The sequence below is a fragment of the Buteo buteo genome, chromosome 3 (genome assembly GCF_964188355.1).
Source record: "Buteo buteo chromosome 3, bButBut1.hap1.1, whole genome shotgun sequence".
In the NCBI taxonomy this organism is placed as follows: Eukaryota; Metazoa; Chordata; class Aves; order Accipitriformes; family Accipitridae; genus Buteo; species Buteo buteo.
Genome location: NC_134173.1, coordinates 66,603,411 through 66,630,025, shown reverse-complemented (window position 1 = coordinate 66,630,025; position 26,615 = coordinate 66,603,411). Strand labels below are relative to the sequence as shown.

Here is a 26,615-nt window from a genome sequence, read left to right as displayed (position 1 = left end):
ATCTCTACAAAATATACGGCAGTTGATATCTGCCCTTGTTCCTCAAGTTCATGACAGACTCCTGTAACAAGCAATGAGGAATCTCATCTTGTTATATAAAATACTACATGCAAAAGAACCCAAGAACAGGACAAACAACTCCCTGAGGAAGTTATGGATTACAATCAGTAAACAGATGGATCATTAACTGGTCAACCATTTCATTGTTCGCATGACAGAGAGAATGAGACATGCTTACTCCAAGTTGGGTAACAAAACTGAAAAAAAAGAACACCCAACTCACTGGCAGAAGAAAAAACTCTTTTGCAGAGTCACTAACTCAAAATGGAATAATTAAAACTCCCACTTCAGAAGCTGCTGCTTTGAAGTGGGACTGCAGATCTCTATTTGCATATTAGGAACGCTTGTGTCGATTTCCATGCTCCATCTGGGCAAGAGATTGCAGATGAGGATGACAAAGCTCTGAATTAGGACAAATCAAATGGATGCGGACTCATGAAATCCTGTAGAGATAATTATGAGTCTCTCAAGATGATGTAATTAGTATATTAGCATGGTTTCCTCCTTTAGCAATAAATACATTTTAACAATATGTCATGTCTTTATGTCTGTTATTTAATATGTCAGCCCTGCTAAAAGTCCTTTGCACTGTTTGGTCCATCGGCACCATAATAAGTCCCTACTTTGTGGTAGACCACTAGATGCACAAAAAGACTAAGTCGTAGCAAATATGCAAATTGTAGCACTTAAGCTTTAGAGATCCTGCTACATAACGCAATCCCCCCCCGAAATTAGACAGTCAGGCTTTTTATAAAATGGATAGAGAAAGCCAATGTCAAAAGACAGGAATCACAGAAGCCAGCTATCTAAGCAAAGATTGTCTAAGAGACAGGCAGTCCTATTCCTCTAATGGCAATCGGTGCCTCCACCACAAACCCTTTCCTTGAGTCAGTTGCTTAAGCCAGGCAAATCCTTCCTCATAAACCATGATGAGAGAAATTCACATGCTATCAGATTTAATATCTCAGTGGTTAAAACAGTCATCAGTAAGGTGAGTGACCCGTTTTCAAATCTCTGCTCATCCCATATTAGCTGTCCTAGCCCATAGGCTATTGGGTATTCAGAGGTAAGACATCTTGGTCTCTCCTGTTTGAAGTCGTTCCACTTTGTATAACTAATTAAAAGATAATTGGAGCAAGTACTTGAACCTGACTCTCCCACATCCCAGGTTATTGCCTAACCATTCAGCTGTGGATTCAGTCTCTCATTTTGTTTCTGCAAGGTTCTTAAATAATGTAGGCACTTTTGAAAATCCCATTCTCTATATTTTACATACAAATATTCACAGAGCAGAAAGTCACATTCATTTCAGAATTACCACGACAAATATCTCCCATTCTTCTCATATATAGTACCAGCTCTCCTGCTCAGTGGTGAAAGCTAGCTGGTTTGTGTGTGTGTGTTTGTTTGCTGGGGGGGGGTCTTTTTCAAACCCTTTGTCACAATACAACCCATTTGTGCAAGTACAAAACCAACTTCTTCTGTGGTTCTTAGTTTTGCTTCCTTGCTTGGAGAAGGCAACGAGAAGCCTCAAACAGTATTCATAGATATCACAATAAAGGGATATTGGTCTTTCACAATGATTGATGATTGTTCTTTGGATTCTAAAAATATGGTATGGGCTTCAGAAAGCACATGATGTGATGAACAGCTCTCTGCCCTAAAGAGCTCGCCAAGTAAATGATGGACCTGGCACACAAGCAAAGACGCAATATAAAACACACATCAGGAGAAACACAGATTACAAATCCAGGATAATGAAGCACAAGTGAAAGCTTGTAAGGTATTTCAAAATAAGGACAGCCTGGTATAACAGGCATTTGTTCAAGGACTATAAGGGCATCTTGAGCTGATAAAAGAAAGATAGCAGACTAGGGAAGAAGTAGTTTAAGAAGTAGTACACATGACAAAGTAATTCAAGGAAGGTTGTTCAACTGGTCTACACAAGCAATAAATGTTTATATTTATTTTACAGTTATCCCACTACAAAACTTGCAGATCCTTTTACATCATTTCAGCTTACATGTCCTACATGAAAGTTTAACATAATAAAACAAAACAAAAGAAAACCCTACCAAAAACACCAAAAAGAAAAGCAAGAATGCAGGGAACACTGATATAATTACTTTAGTTCTATCACTGGCAAAACCTTCCCCATAAACAAAGCCTTAGTTTCAAAATGTGAAGTAACTACAGTCTGAGAAGAGATGAGGGAAAATTTTAGAAATGTTGGGTGAACAGTGGCTTAGGAAAAATTAAGAGTCCAACAACAGTATTGTGAAATGTTAAATGCAACAACATTACACAGCAAGCAGGGGAAGATCTGATTCAAAAAAACAAAATTTTGGCTGTGCAAAAACACACTGGCTCATTTATGGTTTCCAGAAATGTTTTTGCAACACAGCATTCTGTTACTCTTCAGTGTACAGTTCTTTGCCATAGCAGAGGCTTGTGGTGATATAATACAGGCACAAACCAACCCCCAGAACAAAAGGTTAAAGTCTTTTACAATATTTAATTTCTGTAGAGATTTAAACATTTAAATATGTCATTACAAAACAAAATGACTCAGTATAGATGTAATTCAGATGTACCAAAATGCATTAGTCATTCAATAAAACAGGGACTGAGGATTTACTAAAAATACTTTACAGAAAAAAATAACAACATATATTTACTTTACTGAATGGTTGTTGTGGAAAGCACATAAAACCAAATCCTGTGTAAATCACCCTAATTTGCCTATCCTGAAACTGGAACTGCTAGTCCTAGTCCTAAAGCAGCATGGCTAACTCGTGTCCACTTTCAACCCCTTGTTTTGAACAGCAGTGCAAGAGGAAGCAATGTGTGATGTGATCACAAGGCAAGCAAACAGGGCAGGGAACTAACTAACTAACCAGACGCATGAGGAGCTCCCTGCCAGGTGGGAATCTCACTAGGGGCAGAGTTAACTTGTATCAGCTTCCTACTCACCTAGAGATGAGATGGTGTGCCTTAGGGAATACCAGAAACAAGGAGCCCTGCCATCAGGACACAAAACCAGAAGCAAAGCAGTTAATATGGCAGCTGGATTGCAGGGAGCGTAAATCCCAGACTTGTCACCAAATGAAGTTGCTCCCAAATGGTGATAACACAGCACAGGTCACCGGTGCAGCCTTTCTGGAACGTCGGCAACCTCAGCCTCCATGGAAGTGCTGAGGGTACATTCTGCCATCCAGGGCTTGGCCGGCTCAGATGCCCAGTGCTCCTCCCTGGGGCAGGGAGCCGGGGAAGTGCATTCAGATCAAGTCACTGCTATGCTCAGTGAGGAGCTGCCAAGAGAGGTCAGCGGGCTTCACTGCGTTAGGGGTGCTGCACAGGATACCAGTAGGAACTTCAAAGAAATTTCTCTACGACATAAGCTTAAGCTCCATTGGGGTAAGAATTACCAGATGTCTGCTGGAAATACAATACAGCGGAGAGGAAACAGTCCAGGAGGTTCCTGTTCCTATCTGTGGAAGAGAACTTCCTGACACAGCTGGTGAGTGAGCCAACTAGGGAAGGTGCCCCACTGGATCTGTTGTTTGTGAACAGAGAAGGACTTGAGAGTGATGTGATGGTTGGAGGCCATCTTGGGCACAGTGATCATGAAATGATGGGGTTTTCAATTCTCAGAGAAGTAAGGAGCAGGGTTTAGCAGAACTGCTACCTTGGACTTCCAGAGAGCAGACACTGGCCTGTTTAGGAGACTGGTTGACAGAGTCCCTTGGGAGGCAGACCTGAAGGGGAAAGGAGTCCAGGAAGGCTGGACATTCTTCAAGAAGGAAGTTTTAAAAGCGCAGGAGGAGGCCATCCCCATGTGCTGAAAGACAAGCTGGCAGGAGAGAAGACCAGCCTGGCTGAACAGAGAGCTTTGGGGAACTCAGGGAAAAAAAGAGAGTTTATGACCTTTGGAAGATGGGGCAGGCAACTCAGGAGGACTACACAGATGTTGTGACGTTATGCAGGGAGAAAATTAGAAGAGACAAAGCCCAACTAGAACTTAATCTGGCTACTGTCATAAAAGATGACAAAAAATGTTTCTATAAATACATTAGCAACAAAAGGAGGGCTGAGGAGAATCTCCATCCTTTATTGGATGCAGGGGGAAACATAGTGACCAAGGGTGAGGAAAAGGCTGAGGTACTTAATGCCTTCTTTGCCTCAGTCTTTAATAGTAAGAACAGTTGTCCTCCGGGTACCCAGCCCCCTGAGCTGAAATACAGGGACAGGGAGCAGAATGAAGACCCATAATCCACGGGGAAATGGTTAGCGACCTGCTACACTACTTAGACACACACAAGTCTATGGGGCTGGATGAGATCCACCCAAGGGCACTGAGGGAGCTGGTGGAAGTGCTCACCAAGCCACTTTCAATCATTTATCAGCAGTCCTGGATAACCAGGGAGGTCCCAGTTGACTTGAGGTTAGCAAATGTGACACCCATCTACAAGAAGGGTCAGAAGGAGGATCCAGGGAACTACAGGCCTCTCAGTCTGACCTCAGTGTCAGGAAAGGCTATGGAGCAGATCATCTTGAGTGCCATCATGTGGCACGTACAGGACAACCAGGTGATCAGGCCCAGTCGGCATGGGTTTATGAAAGGCAGGTCCTTGCTTGACTAACTTGATCTCCTTCTATGAGAAGGTGACCTGCTTAGTGGATAAGGGAAAGGCTGTGGATGTTGCCTACCTAGACTCTAGTAAAGCCTTTGACACCATTTCCTACTGCAGTCTCCTGGAGAAACTGGCTTGGATGGGTATAGTCTTTGCTGGGTAAAAAAATGGCTGGGTGGCCAAACCCAAAGAGGAATGGTGAATGGAGTGAAATCCAGTTGGTGGCTGGTCACAAGTGGTGTTCCCCAGGGCTCAGTATTAGGGCCAGTTCTGTTTAATATCTTTATGAATGATCTGGATGAGGGGATCAAGTGCATCCTCAGTAAGTTTGCAGGCGACACGAAGTTGGGCAGAAATGTTGCTCTGCTCGAGGGTAGGAAGGGTCTACAGAGGGATCTGGACAGGCTGGATCAATGGGCCGAGGCCAAATGTATGAAGTTCAACAAGGCCAAGTGCTGGGTCCTGCACTTGGGTCACAACAACTCCATGCAAAGCTACAGGCTTGGGGTAGAGTGGCTGGAAAGCTGCCTGGTAGAAGACCTGGGGTTGCTGGTTGACAGCCAGCTGAATATGAGCCAGCAGTGTGCCCAGGTGGCCAAGAAGGCCAATGGCATCCTGGCTTGCATCAGAAATAGTATGGCCAGCAAGAGCAGGGAGGTGGTTGTTCCCCTGTACTCGGCACTGGTGAGGCTGCACCTCGAGTCCTGTGTTCAGTTTTGGGCCCTTCACTACAGGAAAGACATGGAGGTGCAGGAGCATGTCCAGAGAAGGGCAACGAAGCTGGTGAAGGGCCTGGAGCATAAGTCTTACAAGGAGTGGCTGAGGGAACTGGGGTTGTTTAGCCTGGAGAAAAGGAGGCCGAGGGGAGACCTTATCACTCTTTCCAACTACCTGAAAGGAGGTTGTAGTGAGGTGGCTGTGGGTCTCTTCTCCCAAGTAACAAGTGATAGTACAATAAGAAACAGCCTCAAGTTTCACCAGGGGAGGTTTAGATTGGATATTAGGGAAAATTAGTTCACTGAATGGATTATCAAGCATTGGAACAGGCTGTCCAGGGAAGTGGTTGAGTCACCATCCCTGGAGGTATTTAAATGATGTGTAGATGTGGCACTTAGGGACATGGTTTAGTGGCGGACTTGGCAGTGTTAGCTTTACAGTTGGGCTCCATGATCTTAAATGTCTTTTCCAACCTAAATGATTCTATGATTCTGTTCTATGATTCTAAGAAGAAAGGTATGACTGAAGGACCAGGAAGAGGAGACAAACTTGCAGAGGGTGGAAGCTGGAAGCCTGTGACTTCAGGTAACAGGAATAAAGCTCTGTTTCCTCCTCCAGCTGTGCCTAGCAAACAGTTTCAGGAACAGCAGGAAGTGTTTGGGGAGAAAATTCTGAGTGGGTATCTCAAGTCTTTGGATTAGTACCAGCACTAAAGAAAGCATTGGTGTTAGTGGCTGATGATGCTCCTGTGTGAAACAGAAGAATTCATCCCTATTATCCCAGTGAGTCTGTTGCTTGCCCAGAACGTAACCTAGATCACTGATGTTGCAGAGAAATTGCCAACACTAACCCAGCCTTCCAAATTCCTCCTCTTGCTGCTAACCCTTGTGGGACAGAAGTAACACAGCCAAGGGAAACCTTGAGCAGCTCAAATGGAACAGAGAGCTCAGAGCAAACATCAGAAGGCAGAAATCACAGTGATGCTCTCTTCAATCCTTCTAGTGAATGGAGAGGCCTGGCTAGCAGATGTATCAAGCAGACTGATGCTCGGTTGTACAGCTGCTCTCATCACCAAGACTTTGGTTTCTTTTGATTACAATGCGTCATTCAATGAAGATGGACTGTGTCGTGGTTTAACCCCAGCCAGCAACCAAGCACCAAGCAGCTGCTCACTCACTTCCCCCCACCCAGTGGGATTGGGGAGAGAATCAGGAAAAAAAAGTAAAACTCATGTATTGAGATAAGAACGGTTTAATAGAACAGAAAGGAAGAAAATAATAATGACAATAACAACAATAATAAAATGACAATAATAATAATAATAATAAAAGAATTGGAATATATAAACCAAGTGATGCACAATGCAATTGCTCACCACTTGCCAACCGATGCCCAGTTACTTCCCGAAGAGTGATCCGCCCCCCAGGCCAACTCCCCCCAGTTTATACACTGGGCATGACATCCCATGGTATGGAATATCCCTTTGGCCAGTTTGGGTCAGCTGTCCTGGCTGTGTCCCCTCCAGCCTTCTTGCTGGCTGGGCATCAGAAGCTGAAAAATCCTTGACTTAGTCTAAACACTACTTAGCAACAACTGAAAACATCAGTGTGTTACCAACATTCTTCTCATACTAAATCCAAAACACAGCACTACACCAGCTACTAGGAAGACAATTAACTCTATCCCAGCCAAAACCAGGACAGACCACTACAAAGATATGGAAGCCACCTGACAAAGAGAAAAACATCTCTGTGAAGAGACTTGCTATTCTAGTGAGGATGGCTTTAAACTAAATTCACTGAGAAATGGGTACTTGGCCCAGAGGTAAAGGAGGGGAGGAGAAAGTTTGTGTGAGAAAAGGCCAAAAGGGAAAGTTACACATTTCTGCTTGGAGGGAGGGCATGCACCTCAAGTGTCTGGATACTAATGCACAGAGCTTGGCCAACAAACAAGAACTGGAAGTCTGCACAGTCAGAGAGTTCTGATGTGATCAGGATCACAAAGATCAAATGGGATAGCATCCATGACTGGAACAGTGTTGCGGAGGCTGATCAAGGAGAACAAGCAATAAAGAAGGACAGTAGCACTTTCTTACAAAGCACCTCCTTGTCTATGCAGAGGTCCAGTGTGAAACCAGAGATGTATCTGACAGGAATCTTCTCGTCAAAAGCAAAGGCAAAAGCAACATTAGCCATGCAACAGTGAGGGCCTGTTACACACCGCCTGTGCAAGGGGACAAAGTGGATAATGCTGTCTACAAACAACTACCAAAAGCAACCCAATTACCAGCCTTGGTCCTCATTAGGGATTTCAACCATGTAGGCACCATAGCATTGTGCAAGCAATCCCGGATATTTCTAGACTGCATTGGTGATAACTTTTTAATGCAAATGCTAGAGACACCAAACAAAGTTAATACTCTACGTGACCTCTGTGCACAAACAAGGAAGAACAAGCGGCAAATGTGGTCACAGATAGTAGCTTGGGAGCAGTGACCACAAACTGATTGCATTCAGGATCCAGAAGAAGACGGGGAAGGTAAGGAGAAGAACTAAGACTCAGATTTTATGCAAGTGGATTTTGGGTTATTCAGGAGATAGCTCAGCAGAATCTCCCAGGAAGTTAACGCAAAAGATGCCTAGGATAGCTGGTAAATTTTTATAGAAAACTTATTGAGTGCTCAGGTACAAATAATCCTGTTGTACAAGATGACTAGAAGTTTCAGTAGAAGACCTACCTGACCACGCAACGAGTTTCTTAATGAACTCTAATGCAAAAAGACAGCATAGAGCAAACAAGAGCAGGCAACAAAAAAGGAGTACAAAAGCACTACTTCGGCACTTAGAAACAAAACTAGAAAAACCAAAGCGCATTTAGAATTAAAATGAGTGAGGGATATAAAGAGCAGCAAGATGGAATTGTGTAAGTTCAGAAATGTGGGGATGTTACTGAATGGGGGAGACAACCTAGTGGTTGTGCAGAGGGAAAAGGCTGAAGTACTCAATACATTTTTGCCTCAATCTTCACAGGCAAAGATTACTCCTAGATTTCCAGGTGTACAAGGATGGTGTGGGAAGGAACAGGTTAGGGACAACAAGTTAGGAATGAGTTAGAGCAGCTGGATGTATTCAAACCTATGAGGACAGACAAGATTAATCTGAAAGTGCTGAAAGAGTTGGCTGATATGACTCCAAGAGTCCTGCCTGTCATCTCCAAAAAAAAAAGCATGATTATTGGGACAGGCCCCTGAAAACTGGAAAAAGGCTAGCACTATGCCTGTCTTTAAAGAAGGCATGAGAAAAAGAACTTAGGCAACTACAGGCCGGTTAGCCTCACCTCAGCCCCTGGAAAGATTACATACCACATCCTTTTGGAATCCACCTCCAAACATGCAGAGAACAAAAAGGTAATCAGCAACAACAAACACGGACTTACAAAGGGCAGTTCATGCTTGATCAAACTGATTGCCTTATGTGATGAACTGACCTGAAATGCAGATGTGGGGAGAGTGGTGGATATAATCAAATGGTCTGGTAGCTAGATTGAAAATTACCAGGACAGCTGAGCTCAGAGGGTAACACTCACAGTAAACATTAGTTTGATATCCAATTGGTAGCCAGTACCAAGCAGAGTATTACAGTGGTGAACAGTAGGGCTGAAAATGTTCAATATCCTCACTAATGACCTGGATGCAACACAATGCACTCTCAGCAATCTTCTAGACAACACTAACCTAGTGGTGTTCGACACATCGAGCAGCAGAGCTTGATCAAGGACCTTGAGGAAATTCAGGACTGGAAATGTCAAATTCAACAAGAAAAGTTCTGCACCTTTTCTAGGGGCAGGGTAACTCCATGCATCAATGCATGCTAGGAACTGATTGGCTTTGTAGCAGCTCTGCTGAAAAGGACAGGGAGGTTATGGTAGATACTAAGCAAAACGTGAGGAAACTTTCTCACTGCTAATGAGGCAAATTGGATACCAGCTACATTAGGAGCAGTGTGGCCAGCAGGACAAAGGAAGTTACTCTCCCCCTATATGAAGCATTGATTAGGCAATAGCTGAAAAACTGCATCCAGTAGACTCCCCAGTTCAAGAGGTACATGGAGAAACTGGAGTCTGGGGAGGGGCCATGGGCTCAGGCTTGATAGAAGTTGAAGCAGCTGGGGTTTTTTAGTCTGATAAACAGGAGGCTAAGAGAGGCAAATACTACTTGAAGAAAAGTTATAAAAATGGTGGAGCCGAGCTTTCCTCAAGTAATGAAAGTGCATGTAAAATCACAATTTTTTTCTGACAGTGCTATCAACTTAGTGCTTTCTTTTTAAAAAAATATGACATGCTTTGCTGTCTCTTATTCAGTATCTCCTGTAATAAGCAGCCCATAGTCACAACTTAGTTGACCATATATATAATCCCAGTTGGACCACCTTTCTAGTTTATAACACTGTTGATGAGGATATAAAAGACATTTTTCTGTTCACTGATCCAGGAATCTCAAGGACTGATCTTAAAACTTCCAGATTCTGATCTATTAAAAAAAGTACAAAATGTACATTGTATGGGACCTAACTATCCAGGAAAACATTTCATCAGATTTGGCATTGCTGAGATCACAGCAGGTTTGTAAATTGGAATTTCATCAAATTTATAAGAAGGGGTCCCAGCAGATACTCACCCAGAGCTGTAGTTCACCTTCTCCCATCAATATTACAAGCAAGATTTGTTATTTAGAACAAGTTAGTAAGTTTTTCTTGGGAATTAAAGGAGAAAACTGGCTGCAAGACAAGGATCTAGCTGAAGATTCCTCCCTTCTTTGGTCCAAGTGGGTGTAGCTCTGCTAACTTCAAGCTGGATTTTATCTGCTAGTACCTAATTATTAAATGGTTTGTGTGGTTTTATGATACAGATTTGAAGTGAGCTTTGAGATTAAGAATTTTTCAATTATGTAACAATGCCCAGAGCAGGAGCTGTTCATTTACTTATTTTTTAAATCATCAAATATATGAGTAAGAACACAGGAGCTAAATTATTAGATACCCCGAAGACTTTCCAAATATTAAAATTGTGGTGGCAAAAGGTAGTTTTTAGATAGAATTACGTTCCAAAACACATTTGAAACAGAGTATAAATGTTATTCATCTAAAGCTACATAGCAAGTCAACATAAATTTTAGGATGCAGTAGTGCTTGTGGACTCTGTATTTTCTATGTAGTTTGTTTTCTGCTGCATAAAGATGTGAGTACTGCATCACACCAAAGATCCATCCAGTGTATTCTCTTGTCTTTGACATTGGCAGAAGCAAAAAGCTGGAGTAGGAGTACAACAAGAGCACCAAATAGAAGGATCTTCCCGTTTCCCACCTTATACCTTCCCTACTTCTAACAACTTGCAGTTTAGGGATTTCCCAAGACAGTGACTGTATTTGAATCTTTACAACTAATAGCTGTCAATGAGTTTTCCTTTCACGAATTTGTCTAGTAGCTTTTTGAACCCATTAATGCTTCTGGTCTCCAAAACATCCTGTGGCAATTAATTCCACAATGTAATTATTCACGCTGCAAAATGTTACTTCCTTTTGTTGTTTTAAAACCTGCTGCTGGATAATTTCATTAAATGGCTCTTTGTTTTTATGCAACACATTGTGAACAAGCACTTCTGTTCCATCCATGACTGTACACATTTCTACTATAGTCACCCCTTATCTGAATTCACTGACAGTTTCTCCTTGAACAGAAGTAAAGCCACACCTGTGACCCTCTGTAGGTGCTTTTTGCCTTAGCTGGATTTTCTCCTTACCATAAAACACTGTTCTTCTATTAAAAATTTAACAGACAAATGAGTACTGAAAAGTACTAGCATAAGGAGGGACTAATATAAGGAGCTTGAGTTTGAGTTTTGTGGGGTTTTGAAATGGCTGAGTGTAAACTCACTTTGAGCTGTAATACATGTTACAACTATAGTTACCCATACTGTGAGTATAAACCTGGTTGATGCGATTTGCCTGGTATATGTTTATAAGCCTGACTGATGAAGGAGGCCAGGCATATGCAAACCTAACTGGTACATTAAGGAGGATGACCAGCTATACTCAGGTCTAATTAGCTCATAGACGGTTGGCAGAGACATATATCATTATAATTGATGGGGCAGCTCTGTGCAAATCCAGCTGATGGGCCGGATTCTCTTAAGACACTGTTCAACAGGATCTCCACTCTTCTGTCAGATTTTGTCTGCCAAGAGATATAATGCAGTGCTGTGGAAGGGAGAAAAGGCAATGCGTCTGTAAGTCTTCTCCAAGTGCATGACACCAACTAACAAAATGCAACTCTGGTTTTGGTCAAAAGAAGACGAGAAAGGGATTCTAAAGCATAAGCAGGCTGTAAGAGGGGAAGCAAGGGGAGAGGAAGGGGAGCTGCCCACCAAACTGAACATAATCAACATGACTCCGGGGAGAAGAGGTGGTGATGAGGGCTGTGGCTTCAGTAGCTAGTGGAATTTAACAGACAGCAGTGGAGGAAGGTGGGGTTGTTTTGTGGGGAATGAGAGCATACAGTGGGGTTGTTAATAGCTAAGTCCAGAAACGCCCTCTTTCAATAGACAGTTTTACTGAACTGGACCAAACTGCCTCTAGTGTAGCCCAGCCTTTACCTGTATCCCTTGATCACCTCCAACTAAGCATAAAAATATCCATGGAGAACCATTTCATCTACAGCCCACGCTTCATCATTACAACAATTATCACACACCACAAAACCACACCCCAGAAGTTTTCCCTAAAAGATTTGCCATCTTCCCAGCAACCCTTGTAAACTCACCACTGCATCCAAGTCCTTACTATCCCTCTTCCCACAAAACAGACTGCTGGGGAAAAAATAGCATCATAACAGCTTTGAACAAAGGATGAGTATCTTGTTGAATAAACACCACACAGAAGCAGTGGCAATGCAGTAAGGCACCAACATTTGAAAAGAGCCAGAAGGGTTAACAGTAGCAACATCATTGAGCTTTTCATTTCTCTGTTTTTGTAGAATTTATCAGGGATAGTATGTGTGAGTAGATGTTAACATGGGAACTTTACACTTTACAAGCAAGTTTTGAATGTGTCTGATGTACACGCTTATTTTCTTAAGTTTTTTAAAATATTTTTCATGCACTGTCAGTGTTAACACACAAGTCTAAGGATAAAAGAAATACTTCAGCTGGTTAAATCAGCTTACTCAGGCTACGCATTTAGCTCAGTTAAATAAGATGAGAGCCCAGAAATTAGTCCAACTTGCCAACCCTTATTATCAAGCACAGTGTTTGTAACTCACAGTAGGTTATCAACAATGGGGCCACATTTGGGAGTTACTGTGACATCTGGTTATTGATTTCTCACAGAATTTAGGTCTTTTTTGAAACCTCTGCCTCAAGTTGGAAAGATAATAAAATGCATATATACTATTAAGCAGATTTATTTTTTATTTTAGTAGGCATTAGAATAGGCATAGTTACATACTGCAGCAAATCACAAACACAAAGAAGTCATGCTGCTTCTTCTAAATCAAAGCACTACCTCCCATCAACAGGAGCAATATGAAAGGTGAGAAAGACAGACAATTTGACATTTGCAGAACAAGTTCAGCGCATGTGTTAAAAATCATGAGAAACCCATTATACAATTTAATGAAATAAACATCAAAAAGGTGCTCTTAACTCCCAACATCAAAAAATAAAACAAAGAAATGCTCCACAAACCTTTAGTTCTTTCCATTTTAACAAAGGTCCTAAATATGCAGTTCTGTAGAAGTTAAAACATTCAGAACAATCCATACTACAAAGTTGCAAGAATTTGGTACATTCTAAACTACGTTTAATATGTTGTATGCACACTCCTCCTGCTTATGCCCAGTATTGGATAGCTCAACCAGAAAAAGTCCCAAATAATGTAATTTATGAGGAAGCTAGGAATGAGAGTAGCAACTTCTACGAACTCCTTCTTAACTGAAATTCTTTAACAAAAACAAATTCATGGTAGTAGCAGCTACAAAAAAGTGTGATCTAGTTAATGCTGTAAGCAACATTTTGTCTGTGATTCATTATAAAGCTGCTAAGAAATTTGCAGAGGAAAAATCTGTGTAACTGAATATTTTTATTGATAAGGTCAGTTAAAAAACATACTAGGAGAAAGACTAAATGTTTTTAAATGAGTGACCTAACATTTAAACTTTTGGGAGAGGAATATTAAAACACCAAACATACACATATAATTTCTGGAAACAATTACAGTAATTAAAACAACACTGAACATTTGGAGAGAGACATTTTATGGAGGGCATTCCAGAACTGCCTCCCCAAAGACACTGATCAACTTGGGTGTGTTCAATTAACAGGAGAAATTAATTTCAAGTCAAAACCCCTGCTGCTGCTGAGAATCATCCAGCCTTTAGCACTCCCCCCCCTACTCCCTGGCCCAAGCATTTAAATCCTTGGACTGTCAGCAGGAGCTTTCTAGATGAGATGGTTAATTTGAAAGACTATTTTCACTACTGATCAACTGAAACTACAACTCCAGTGTTTCCAGTAATAAGTTTCATCAACAAAAAAATAATAATCCATGATTTGAGATGAAGATGGCCTTTTAATTTGCACTGGCTATCTACCTCAACACCTACCAATTTCATTACATTTCATAATTTTATCTTCTTCCTCTAGGCTAAACTAAACCAGACAGAGTTAACTCATGTTGACTCTGAAATGCAGACAGTGCCTAGAAAAGCAGGGATCCAAACCACAGAGACTTTCGGTTGCTCTCTGTTGTGACCTTCTGGAATTCCAGAAACAGTTCAGACTGCCAACTACAATCCTTGGTATTAAAATCAAATCATTAAAAAAACGAATTCAAATTGCTTTGAAATCTTCAGGTAGGAAAAAAAACCAACTCTTTACAGACAAGAGATATGGGATGCTATCCACATGACCAAGATCATGGTTGAACTAGATAGTAAATTCAGTTTCAGTATGTCTAGTACAAGATCAAAAACACCACAGCTGCATGACGCCCTGATTAAGTGCAACCCACTCAGCCAATTCTAATTTTGCACAGAGTTATGCTCCATCAGGTAGCGTCTGTCCTTCTGCAACGGGCATACAGCCAGCATAAACACGGTATCATGTGATCTGGCTTATTTGATGAGAATGTGCTACCAGGTGATTTGGTACTGCACAAAAATGGTATTAATGAACATGGGACCGTAGCCCAAGGCACAGAGTGAAACAATTTGTCAAGGTCAACCACATAGGCTGCTAGTAGACCTGAAAATAGTATCCAGTCCTCCTTAATCCCAGGCTAGTTTGCTACCTACTGGGCAGCACCACTGCCCAACATAACAAACACAGTTTTCAAATTACTATGGGGTTCTGAGGATTTCCTTGTTCTAAACACTATCCCTGCTGCCACCCTGTCTATGGATCTCCCAGTTCCATGTGACAGTCGTAGGTCCAGAACATTTCGTTTCACCCAAATCCTCACTCTGCTAACCAGCTGTGGCCCCTCCTGGCCCACTGCTACCTATGCAAGCCAAGGCAACTACAGTGCTGACACTGCAAATTTTTAGGAAAACGTTTAGCTTGACAAATGTAAGTAACCACAGTGAAGTCAAATAAACCTATGTTCATGTGCAAGGGTTTCCAGGGTTTAGTCTCCAAAAAGCAGGACACGTTTTTATGCTTGCTATGAGACACTCAGACACACTACTGAGGATGTGCTATATAACCCACATAAAATAAAACACTAGTCCTACTTCTTTATATACTGCTCACTAAAAAAATATTTTTATTGCAGCTCATCAAATGTGGACTCTAACATGTTATTGTAGTGACCTATACACACAGCTTACTAATTCTGGGAAAATAAAAAAGCGGCTTCCATCAAATGCTTAGCCCAACACATACAGAGACAGACACAAAAAAGTAAAGTAAATATTATAAAGTAAATATTAGAAATGTGTTGAAATGCATCCTTGTCCCAGTTTCTACAGGAAACGGAGTACATGCCTACAACAGTGCAATATTGCTTGAATTACTGTTTGGAGATGGCAGTAGGACTGAGCAAGCATTATAAGCAAGCATTACACTATTGATTATGAATTATATCAAAGAAATTGCACTGAAGAAACTTTAAAATGTTAAAGAACTCCATAGCTAGTAAATGCCAGAATTAAGTTTGCCTGTAAAAGTTTCAGTAAGCCCTATGGCATTATATACATGTAGAGGCACAACTATAGAGTCACACACTATTTTCCTCTACTATCCTACCCGAGTCATGATAAGGATTTGATCCAATGTCCGTAATTTGCATATTCTGTAAAATGAATTATGAATCTGAAGTGGCTTCATTAGTAGGCAAGTAAACAAGCACTAAAGAGCAATTCCAGTTAGCATTCAAAGTACCAGAATAATGGCCAAGGAGACAGCCATTGTTAACAATAACATTGAAGATGAAGCAAGTTCTCCAGAAATCTATTTACTGTTTGATGGGAGAGAAGACACTGCACAGGTACAATGTCCTTTACCAGGGGATTGACTTGTTGCTGCTGATGGTGCACTGTAAGTGAACTTCAAGATAGATTCACTAGTTTCTACAATTACAGAGTCAGAATAAATGCAGTGAAAGACTATAAGAGCTCTTTTATTTTTTCTGCCAGCCCAAGAAAAGATATATCCACTTCACTAAACCCGTTTTCATGGTAGCAGACTCCACAAACATCTTCCTGAGCCATTTCTGTGTAGCAGAGGACTTTTTTGATGAAAAGAAGGTCTCAAAATTTTCATGGCTAGCATACAAGATTTCAGAATCAAGCAACACTAATGCACTGCACGTAGCAGAGAAAATGCTCTGAACTCAACTGGAACAGTAAAGGTCACAGTTGCAGATATGGATATCATCAGTGGATTTTGCCCTAAAACATGCTGTCATGACACTGCAGCAAGAAGAAGAGCAAAGTGCTCATTAAGAAAGCGTCAGCACCAAACAAGGCTGTTTGTTCCAAGAAACTAGCAAGTTACATGTCAAAAATTGTTTCACTGCCAACACTGTAATGGGTATCACAGTGCCAGTCACTGGCAAAAGAGTCCTGAATCAACTAAAACACACGAATCCCATGGGATTCATAGTCTTCCTGTTACTTAGCCCTACAGAAAACTAAGTGACAATCTGATTTTGAAGCACAGCCCTGTCTCTAACAGGCAGCGGAGGTCAATGATGACACTGTCAGTGCCTGCTACACAGACTGGACTTCGTCATCACATTAGTTCTGCTCCCATAGCTGTACCACCAAGGAGGATGGGAGCTGAGTGGAATCACATGCCCTGGTTGACCTTGCTATTTGTTCAAAACCCACACTGCAGGTGGAGCTACCACTACAGAAAGTGTTTTGTTGGTTTAGTCTGCTTTGTCAAAAGAGATTACTTGGATATATTTGCAGAACCTTCTCCAGTAGGACCCATGGCCAACACAGCTATGCTGGCAGAGCCCGGGTAACAGAGATGTTACCTTTGAGTCCCTTTCATTTTTCTGAGACCAAGGAAGACTGTCCAAGTCACGAGAGCATTATATTAAGGGTTTTAAGTGAAGAAACTGCAATTCTTCTGAATAGTTTGCAAGTCTAACATAGCCCATGGACTCTCCTGTACAGCAGTTTTAAATACAATTCTGTCCTTTTCTGCAGATGCTCCTTAGATCACTCACAAGCTGCACATTTGGAATTAATATGACTTACATCACTGAAGGGAATTATTCCTCTGCAGAATTAAAACCTACACACTTGGCCATGAAGGTAACAGACCCCAGTACTAAGTAATCTGCTCGAAATTACTGACAAAGTGAACAAACACCCACTCTTATCCCCTGCCCAATGAACTTGCTAGTTTAAAGGGAACTATTATCAAAAATACAAAACAAATGTAAGAGTAGTTCCTGTATATTCTGTAGGGACAAAACTGCTCTTGTATAAGGAACATGGTGCACTCCACATCTTTGCCAAAGGAACACTGAACACTTGACAAGGTGTGAAGTCACACAGGCATGAATGACTGACACATCCAGATTTCAAACCCTATGCAAGACACACACCTACACCAGTTTGTTGGGGTTTATCTGTAAAACTACATACAAGAACATGTTTAATTTAACTTCCTGTGTTCAAACTATAATTACCTTTGATCTAATTTACAGTTATAATTGCTCAAATCAGTTTCCATGCAGGACAATCAGAAAACAAAGATGTCAGCAGCCACTGACATGGTGATAGAAATGACTTGCCTAGAACAACATGGGAAAGCTGTAGCAGAAGTAGGGATAAAACCCAAGCATCAATGTAATTTCTAACATTTCCACCTTTTTCTTCCAGCTCAACACCACCTCCTTCCTAGCACTCTCAACCTGTCTCGTTTCTCATCTGTCTATATGACCTCATGACTTCCCAAGCCCATGTCCTTTACCTTTCCATCTACCTCTTCCCACTCTCAGTCCTTTCTTAACATGGCTCTTAACATTTTTCTTAAACACGTCCTGTGTTTTTCTTCCATCTCACTCAGGTTTACATTTTATCCTCCCTCACAGCGCTCAGGCTTAGCAAAAGGCAGACACAATTCAATAAAGATAAATTGATGTTTGGCAAAGCAGTAACTTGCAAGAGGAAGTACTAGGCAATCTTTGCCAGAGATGCCACTACCACATTCAACGCTTTGCTCTCACCTGCAAAAGAAACAAAATAGCCCAGGTTCTCTTTCCCTGCAGGAGAAGGAAAGAGAGGCAGGAATAATGCAACATTAGAAAGTTAGTTATGTCTTCCTTGTTCTCTAGATTGATCTACAATACATTGTGATCCATTTTATTTAGAGAAGTCCAGGGACTTCAGAAAATTTACCCCAGCTTTTAGAGTCCCAAACAAGCCAAATGCTTGAAAAGCTGAGATAGTGATCAAAGTCCGCCACCAACACCCCTGCTAATCTAGAAAGTAGAGTGGGAGTGAAAGAGCAGGCACAATACGCTGGCGCTCTGGCCACTTGAGAGCTCTCCCTAAGTAGGGGACACTTAACTGGCTAAGTCAGCTTGGGTCCCAGTCACTTAGGTCCACTTCAAGAGTATAAGGAAGTCTGCAAGAGATACTCCAGCTCCATCAGTCTTTTGTTGTTACACCAAGAGTGCTGTCCAGACTTTGCATGGAAAGGACCCAAATATTGGCTAATTTATTTTAAAAATACCCGTTAAAAATGAAAAAAGAAGCAGCAGTAGGGGTCCAGTCATTACACAGGTACGAGAAAATCCAGTGGCACAGGGAGTTTCCACAAAGGATTTCCCACAGCCTATTGTTGGAAACACTGTGATTCAACTGCTCATTTCTTGCTCAACAGGCTGCTGATTCAACCAGAAGAGGATGCTGGTATGTTTCACCTTCTGCATTCCACCTACTGCAGCCTAAATCAACAAAAAAACCTGGCTTTTAAAAACATGTGAATATATCTCATGCTAGCGCCTAGTTATTTACATTACATACTTGTGTTGTACAATATCATCTTTTTGTCAATATAATTTAAAGGTACACCGAATAAAATAATAAATCAGGAATTCTAACTGCTGCTGTCTCCTTATCTTGCTAACTTCTAGTTGGACATTTCACTACAAGCAGGTGGTTAGAAGGTGAAACACAGAATATAACATACTTTCAGATTCACTGCTGTATGAAGAAACTACAGACCAGAAAAAATGACACCATGCAAACTCACAAAATAACCAGATAAAATGTGTTTTGCAGCTTGAGACAAATACTGTTAACGCTGTATATGAAAAACAGTCTGCTTGTGAAAACGAATGACCAGCTGCAACTCCCCAGAGAAAGCCCTCAGGTAAGGAATTCAGATGGAACCCGGGAGCAAGCCAGTGGAGGCTATTTTAAACCTAAGCCTTTCTACAGCTACCTCCAGGTGCAGTCATTCAAATTCAGCAACAGTACCTGTTTTCCAGAAGCAGATTTTAAGCTGTCTCTGACAGGTAACTGGAGATACGCTGTGCAGTTCTAGAGGCATGGCATGTAGCTATCCTCCAAAACAAAGCACTAGCTGTTACTTTTTAGAGAACAGATTGTATCTCTGTTTTACTCCATAAGCTTATATACCCTTCTTTTCCTTACTCAGAAAGTTTTGTTCAGGATGCTGGCAGTGGAAAGTACAGAAAATTCCCTAGAGCGAGGTAGGAAACAGAGATAGGAGAAATGTGGCTAGAGGCTAATAGATCAGCCATGACTGACTCTATAATCCATGTAGTCTCTTAAATGTGTTAAATGTCTTGAAGCTGCATTTGTAAAACTTAAGGAATGAATGAACTGGGAAAGAGCCTGTTTTAGCAAAGCAAGGAAGAGTCTCTGACACAACAAAAGTGAGCTACATTAGGGAAAAAGGGAGAAAAAATGAAAACCAACCCTTCCAGGACTTTTTTTGGTTTTGCATACAAGCATATATATGCACACAACAGATGCTGTTGAATCCAGTCCTAAAAATCATGAATGTATCTTTGTCCTACCTAAACCCACAAAAATATCTTCACTTCAGTCAAGCAGTTAAACTTCTGCTTAACTTAAAAGATTGGGAGTGAAGGCATCTGAAGTAAACAGGATTTGAGTGCTTTGTTGGTGAAGGCACGGGCTTACTCTATATTCCTAAGGATGAAGAAAGTGTTCTGCTGATACATAGGAATAGTTAACAAAGTTACATTGTTGAAAATTACTTGAAATTCCTATTATAACAATAACACACCAGTTAGTTAATAGCTTACAATCAAAATATAAACCTACTATGTTTCAGTCAAGTCTGGATACACGTGATTAATCTCTAATGATGCAAGGACTACATTATGTTTTACTAGGAAAGCTTTAAAAATCATGAAAATTCCAAATAAAAGGAAAAAGTTCTGATCCATCCAGTTTCTGACATATACAAACTAGGAGGTCTGCAATTACGGTGACATCTGAGTTGAAAAGTACATTTGAAGACTGCATGGGGAACAGTGGCTGTATTTAATGCTGCCCAACATTTGCTGATGCATACATAGTTTTCAACTCCTTTTAAGCACGTAATATTTAATTCTCTGAATGAAGATTTTTCGGTTAAGCATCTGACTCAGGATGCTTTTAAAAATTAAAGGAAAACCTTTCTACAAAATAAAAACCATGTAGGCATTTCTCAGAACAGAACTAGTGGAAAATGCATTGCTTTGCTCTCCTGTTTTTGTTTTGTTTTAAAAATAGCAAAAAACAACAGCAAGATAATAGCAAGACAGGTTTAATTGAAAAGCTCTATTACCTTAATGCTTTGAAACACAGATTTCACACCTTGAAAGGAAATCAGGGATGTGCTTTTGCCTTTTCTAGAGACATCCATACAAAACTGACACCTAGAAGTCTATCTGCAGACCCTAAAATAGGTTACTTAGAAAGTCGAGTCCTCCAAGCATGATGTGGCCCAAAAATAAAGTGATCAAGTACAGACTGCACTGAAATTGACTCTTTCAATGTCTGGATCTGCCGTGGAGCCTACACTTTCAATACCTTGCTTGCTAATGGCCAGGCTGTGATGATTAGAAAAGAGAAAACGAAGGAGCACGGTCAGGGACAGCCTGAGAGAACGCAGCAGCAGCAGCAGCAGCGCACTGGAATCGGGGTAACAAGGTTACAGAGCTGAGTGGATTACGCAGAGTGCAACAGCCAGCGACAGAGAATCAAAGGGGGCTGACGGGACGATAATCATGAGGACATACGAGATAAGGGCGGAGCGGGAAGGGCCAGCACGGAGGGGCGGCGCTGGCGGGGAGCAGAGGCGCTGCGCAGGCGGCGGGACCCCGCGGCAGCCCCGGGCCGAGCCGGCCGCCGCGGAGCGGAGCGCGGCCCGCGGGGAACGCAACCGCGGCGCCCCCTGGCGGCCAGCGCCGCCGCCGCGCCCCGGCCCCGCCCGGCCGCGGCCGTTCCCCGGGCGCCGCGCTCCGGCCCTCGGGGCGCAGCGGGGAGGTACGAGGGGGTTTGTTCGACGTCGCCTCCTGTCCGCGAAAGGCAGAGAGGGCGAAGTCCTCCGAAAGCTGGCGTTCAGCTGCCTAACGCCCGGCGTCCTCCGTCGAGCCCGGTTCGCTAATGCAAAGGAGCTTACGCAACCCGTGCTGGGTGCGCTTCATGCGGATAGCCCCGGCACCTGCCGCGCAACTGCAGTCATGCTCAACGCCGAGCTAGAAAACCCCTGAACGGGCCGAAATGCGACAGCTCTTGCAAAAATGAGCGGTCAGGTAGCAAACGAGACCCTAGTTAATTGTGTGAACAATTAACAACCTCACAGCACCAGCAAATTCATGTGGCAGGAAGACACTGGAAACCAGGCTTCATCAGTTCCCCGCTGCCACAACCACTTGTTTATTCCTGAAATCAGCTGCCTCATTCATTACGCAGCTTCCATCTTCTGCAATACGTGAACCAGGTAACATCTGAGACTACGGTGTCTTAACTACACAGTCCTCGGTCATTCCCAAAGCACTGTTTGTCCCATATTTCAACTGACCCAAGTTTGGTGGGGAGGAATTAGAAACTGTATCACACTGCACGAGCTAGGAGGAAAAATTAATAGTTGTACTGGCAACTTTAGTATCTTGTACCTGTCAAAGAGCTATCTTTCCAACTCCGTATTGTTTTAATGTAACATTGGTATCTACTGAAAGAAAATACTTAAATAAGGATATATTTTCATAACTTTAATAGAAGTGACAGTTTACCTGATTTACCGTTTCTTCAACTGCTCTCATATAATGATTAAGTTCTCTGTCCATTGCAGCATATTCTAACATGACACTTTCCATACTGTTAACATCCTCTACATCATCTGCAAAACAAAATATTTTGTACATGGATGACCAGTTGTATTATTTTTAGGCAGCAGTTTTCTTTACAGATATGAAGACAAGTATTAATGCTGTGATATCTCAAGCATCTGTAAGGCACAGTAGGTGTTTTCAAGTTCCTCAAACATATACTTTTTTTCCTATTTTGCAACTTGTAAACCTTGACATTTCTTGGGTAACTTGAACAAAGCTTACTCAGAAAGACACTTCCCTGGTTTCATGTGAACAAGAGAGAGTGTGTGTAATTTCATCTACCAACACCTAGTCATTAGGCAATCAGGATATTTTCTGCAAAAGTTATATTTCATGACTCATCACATTGCCTCAGAAATAGTCAGAAGAAACTTAAATGCCCTCTCAGTACAGTATAGTTCACAGCTATAATTAGACCCCTTATCCCCAATAAACATAGCTACTGCAAAATCAAAACAGAGCCAGCATTTTATAACACAGGAAATAATGGAAGACTGAATAGCATTGGTGAATCAAGCAGTAAAATTTTAATTGCCAGTGAAAATCAATGAATACAAGACATGTGCTTAGTAATTCACATCTACTTTTATTCTCTTCTGTATTCCTCCTAATTTCACTCCTTTCATCTCTAACTACACCTTTGCTTTCCCATTCTAATGTTGCTGTGCATCTGCTTGGCTGGATAAGGACTCTTCTTAGATGCTACAGGGCTGAACAGCCACAGCTGTATCTCCTGACACAGGTGCATGTACCACACCAAATACTGCCAACTGCGGGAGGACAGCCAGCCATGAGCCCCTAACCTATTTAGGAAATTAAGAAATTAGGAAACATAACTTTCCACTTCTATTCCCATTTATTCCTACCCTGCAGTTTCTAGGTATAGAGAAAACAGCTGGAAGCAGCTGGAAGCCATTAAAGAGCCCCAAAGTCTGCTGTGCAGCATTAAGGGCTGTCATTTAATGGAGTATTCTTCTTTACAAGCAGTTTAAGTAGCCAATCTGTGCTCTTATTTTTAGGAAGAAAATTGTGGTATAGCTTTTTAAATTACTTTTTTGTGAAGAAAGGAAAACATCTTCTGATCTGGCAAGCTACTGCACTTCTTAAGTTGCTAACTATATTAGTATGTTAGAGCACAAAAATCTGTCTCTGCAGAAAGCTAACATAAAGCATTGTATACGGCCGCCTTAGCTTGAAAGCAAAACCTGAAACTGTTGCTGAAACACATCACTTGGGGATAGGAGCTTCATACCATATGAAACAGTGATAGATCCAGGAGACAGAAGGAAAAGTGCTAAGATATATTTACACAAAAAAGTTACATAATAAGCCATACTATTTTGTGAACATGGCAATTACAGTCATGATGTTTCCCTTAATTATATATAGGCTTGGTATGTATCCATTTTTCATTAAGTAGATGAATGCATATTGCAGACAGAATCTTGGCATTCCTGCAACTTTCTTCTGAATAATCAGCATTTCCCTCTCCCCTTTCCCTTCCCTCCCACCCAATTTCCATATCCTATCTGGTAACTATGATCATGCTCTTTTTCCTTCCTGCTAGGAAGCATATGAAGTGCCTCCTTCAAGGCTGACACAAATGGCACTCCATGAATCACAGGAAAGGTTTGTGTAGCAAGTAACTGTCATTCTCCTCCCATGGCCAAAATGAATCATATCCACAACATAAAGAAACTACAGTGGCCTAAATCTTTCTTTTTTTAGGGGAAGAGAAGTGCATTGTTAAACACCAAGAGAGCTGTATTAACATCATCTTTCCTATAAGTTAAAAAAAGCTTTAGGTAAAGAATAATAATGTTGCAACTTGAGAGATGCATTAAAATAAAGCTCAAAGAGGAGGAATGCAGCTCAGGCAAGAGGGACATTATCTGTAACTACATCCTGCCCTACATTCTTCAGGTACTGACCGTTCCAACCATCCACCGGCCTGTTTTAAGCCTCTGATGTTCACTGCTGCTTCCCTCTTGCTGTTTTTTCATGCACATGAAGTATGTTATATATACTGGGAAATCGCTGGATGCATCACTAACACATGATCATACCCTGCTCTTGAAGTTGTTATGGACATGAAGATAGATCTGAAGGACTGTATACAGGTCAGTTGTTGTCCATCCCCTATTTCTGCTCTTTGACAGATACTAGGATCCATTTTCTATCTGCAGTTCAACCCATAGTCCAAGGTGCTGAGAGCTAAGAGGAATTCTCCCATGTTGTTCCCAGCCACTCATCTCCTCATCTCCTAAACAAGATTTAAGAGAAAACTTAACATTACAGCCTATTCTATTTGCCTTTAAAAAACTCTGGTCGTACCACATTACACACTGCAATACCCTGCTCTGCATGGCTCCTCTGCTCCCACCACACTCTTCCTTCCCCTGATGAGCTAAGAGCACTTCTGCCCCTCCCTGGTAAGGAGCAGATGCAGAGGAGAGCTTGGGTGCACATGATGAGAAGCTATGGGAACTGCATAGGGATGTAAAGTTTTATAGCTCACCAAGGCAGAGATCCCAGCACCTTCAATGTTTCCCTTACAACAGACTCCATCATAGACTAATCGGAACACACCAGTTGACCTGATCTTACTAGGGAACAAGAAACTAGAAAAGAAAGACTTACCTCTCCTTGCCACCATCCCACAACTCACTTTCCCAAATCCCACCAACCCATTAGTTTAACAGCACTATAATATCGAGAAGAATCAAAATTTAATAATTATATCAGGCTTTTGAAAGATTCAAAAGGCATTGTCCGTTATCCATTCTGCAAGCCCCACTGCTACTTTTATTTCAGTTGTAAGGAAGGCAGTGGAGATTCATCGTAAAGGGATTCAAGGTACTGTCTCTCTTCCAGCAGACTATAACCACATTATCTGCTGAATACTCTCCAGCCAGGCTCCAGCTACAAAGCCAGCTAACTCTCCAAAGTACTCAAACCTTGCATTCTGCAGGCTAACAACCTAGCTCAACACCAAAATCAAACGCTTTGCAAGTGCTGGATCAATGTCCTTCTGTTATCTAATCAAAATTTATCCTAATCTTGTTTCTAATTCATATCTAAGGAATGCATTCCAAACTCTCTGCATATGCTTTTAGCTACTGCCACAAAATTTCATCAAAGTTGCATACTGTAGTTAAGTTTCCTTGTTATCTAGGCTAAATATGTTCAGTTTAGTAAGCATTTCTCCACAAGTCCTTACCCTCACCACCCAGAGATTATACATTTTGCAATATTACATCTTTCACTCACAGAAAGCCCAGTTCAAGGCCATAATTTTCATTTTCAAAGGCCCATGTGCATCATGTTAAAATTAGCTGGCTGAATATGCACAATTCATGATTATGAATTCCAGCTCGCATGACTTTATGATCTCTTATTATAATGGAAACAGGGATATTATTCTGAAAAGTCTCCCTAAATATTAAAGAACAAAATTACGTAAAGAGACTAGCAAGATTTCAATTTCTCATTTCTAATAAGAGACCAAACTGATCATGCTCAGGTGCCTTACTGCTGTTTCAAACTGTAGGCTGGGTTACATATCATGAACCCCACAGTGTTAAAACAGAAGTTGCAATAATAGGATAGAGTCAAGTCAGCACTGATTTAATACTTCCTATGTTCACACTCATCTAAAATGCCACCCATTTATCCAAAACTTGCATTTCCGTCTAACATCTGAGTTCATACTTAGTTCCCTAGTTAGCAGAATTTCTAAAGATTTTTCACAACTACCTCTTTTTCTGTGCTAGAGTTACAACATCAGTATTTGCTTATTTAGGGTATTACAGCTGTCCTGCAGCCAATACACAGCAATTCAAATAAGCATTCACTTCCACCGCAGACTATCTCAAACACAAAATAGTCTGGAATACCATGAAATTACAGGAAGGCTTTAAGCCTACAAATATAACAGTACTTAAAATGAATGCTTAAGCACAGACAACATGGGTTAGCATAAATATAGATATATACATATATATACACTTCATATCTTTACAATATTGGCTAACAAAAGTCAAACTTTCAATTTAAAGAAAACAGGACATTGTCAGTTCTACCTCTTGCGCTACGTATTAGGTTGCTTTGAATTTCAAGGCTACATGCTGTTTTTTCTACAAGGCTCTCCCATCATTGAAGGCAAAAGAATAGTATATCATTGCCCACAAATTTTGACAGTAGACTTCATACTTTTAAAACACATGTAACACAAACATCTGTCACTTGAGCCAACGGCAACAGTTGTCTTCTTCATATGCACCAGCAGCAGATAAAATACACACTTTGCCAGCAGG

General features: G+C 41.4%; 1 protein-coding gene across 1 annotated transcript in view; it reads right to left on the bottom strand.

The window, feature by feature from the left end:
- NSMCE2 (NSE2 SUMO ligase component of SMC5/6 complex) overlaps positions 1-26,615 on the bottom strand; it is a 135,342-nt gene that overhangs the window by 82,272 nt on the left and 26,455 nt on the right. The window contains exon 3 of the mRNA XM_075023952.1: positions 22,201-22,307. Coding sequence (XP_074880053.1) covers positions 22,201-22,307 — 107 coding nt within the window. The remainder of the gene's footprint in view (positions 1-22,200; positions 22,308-26,615) is intronic.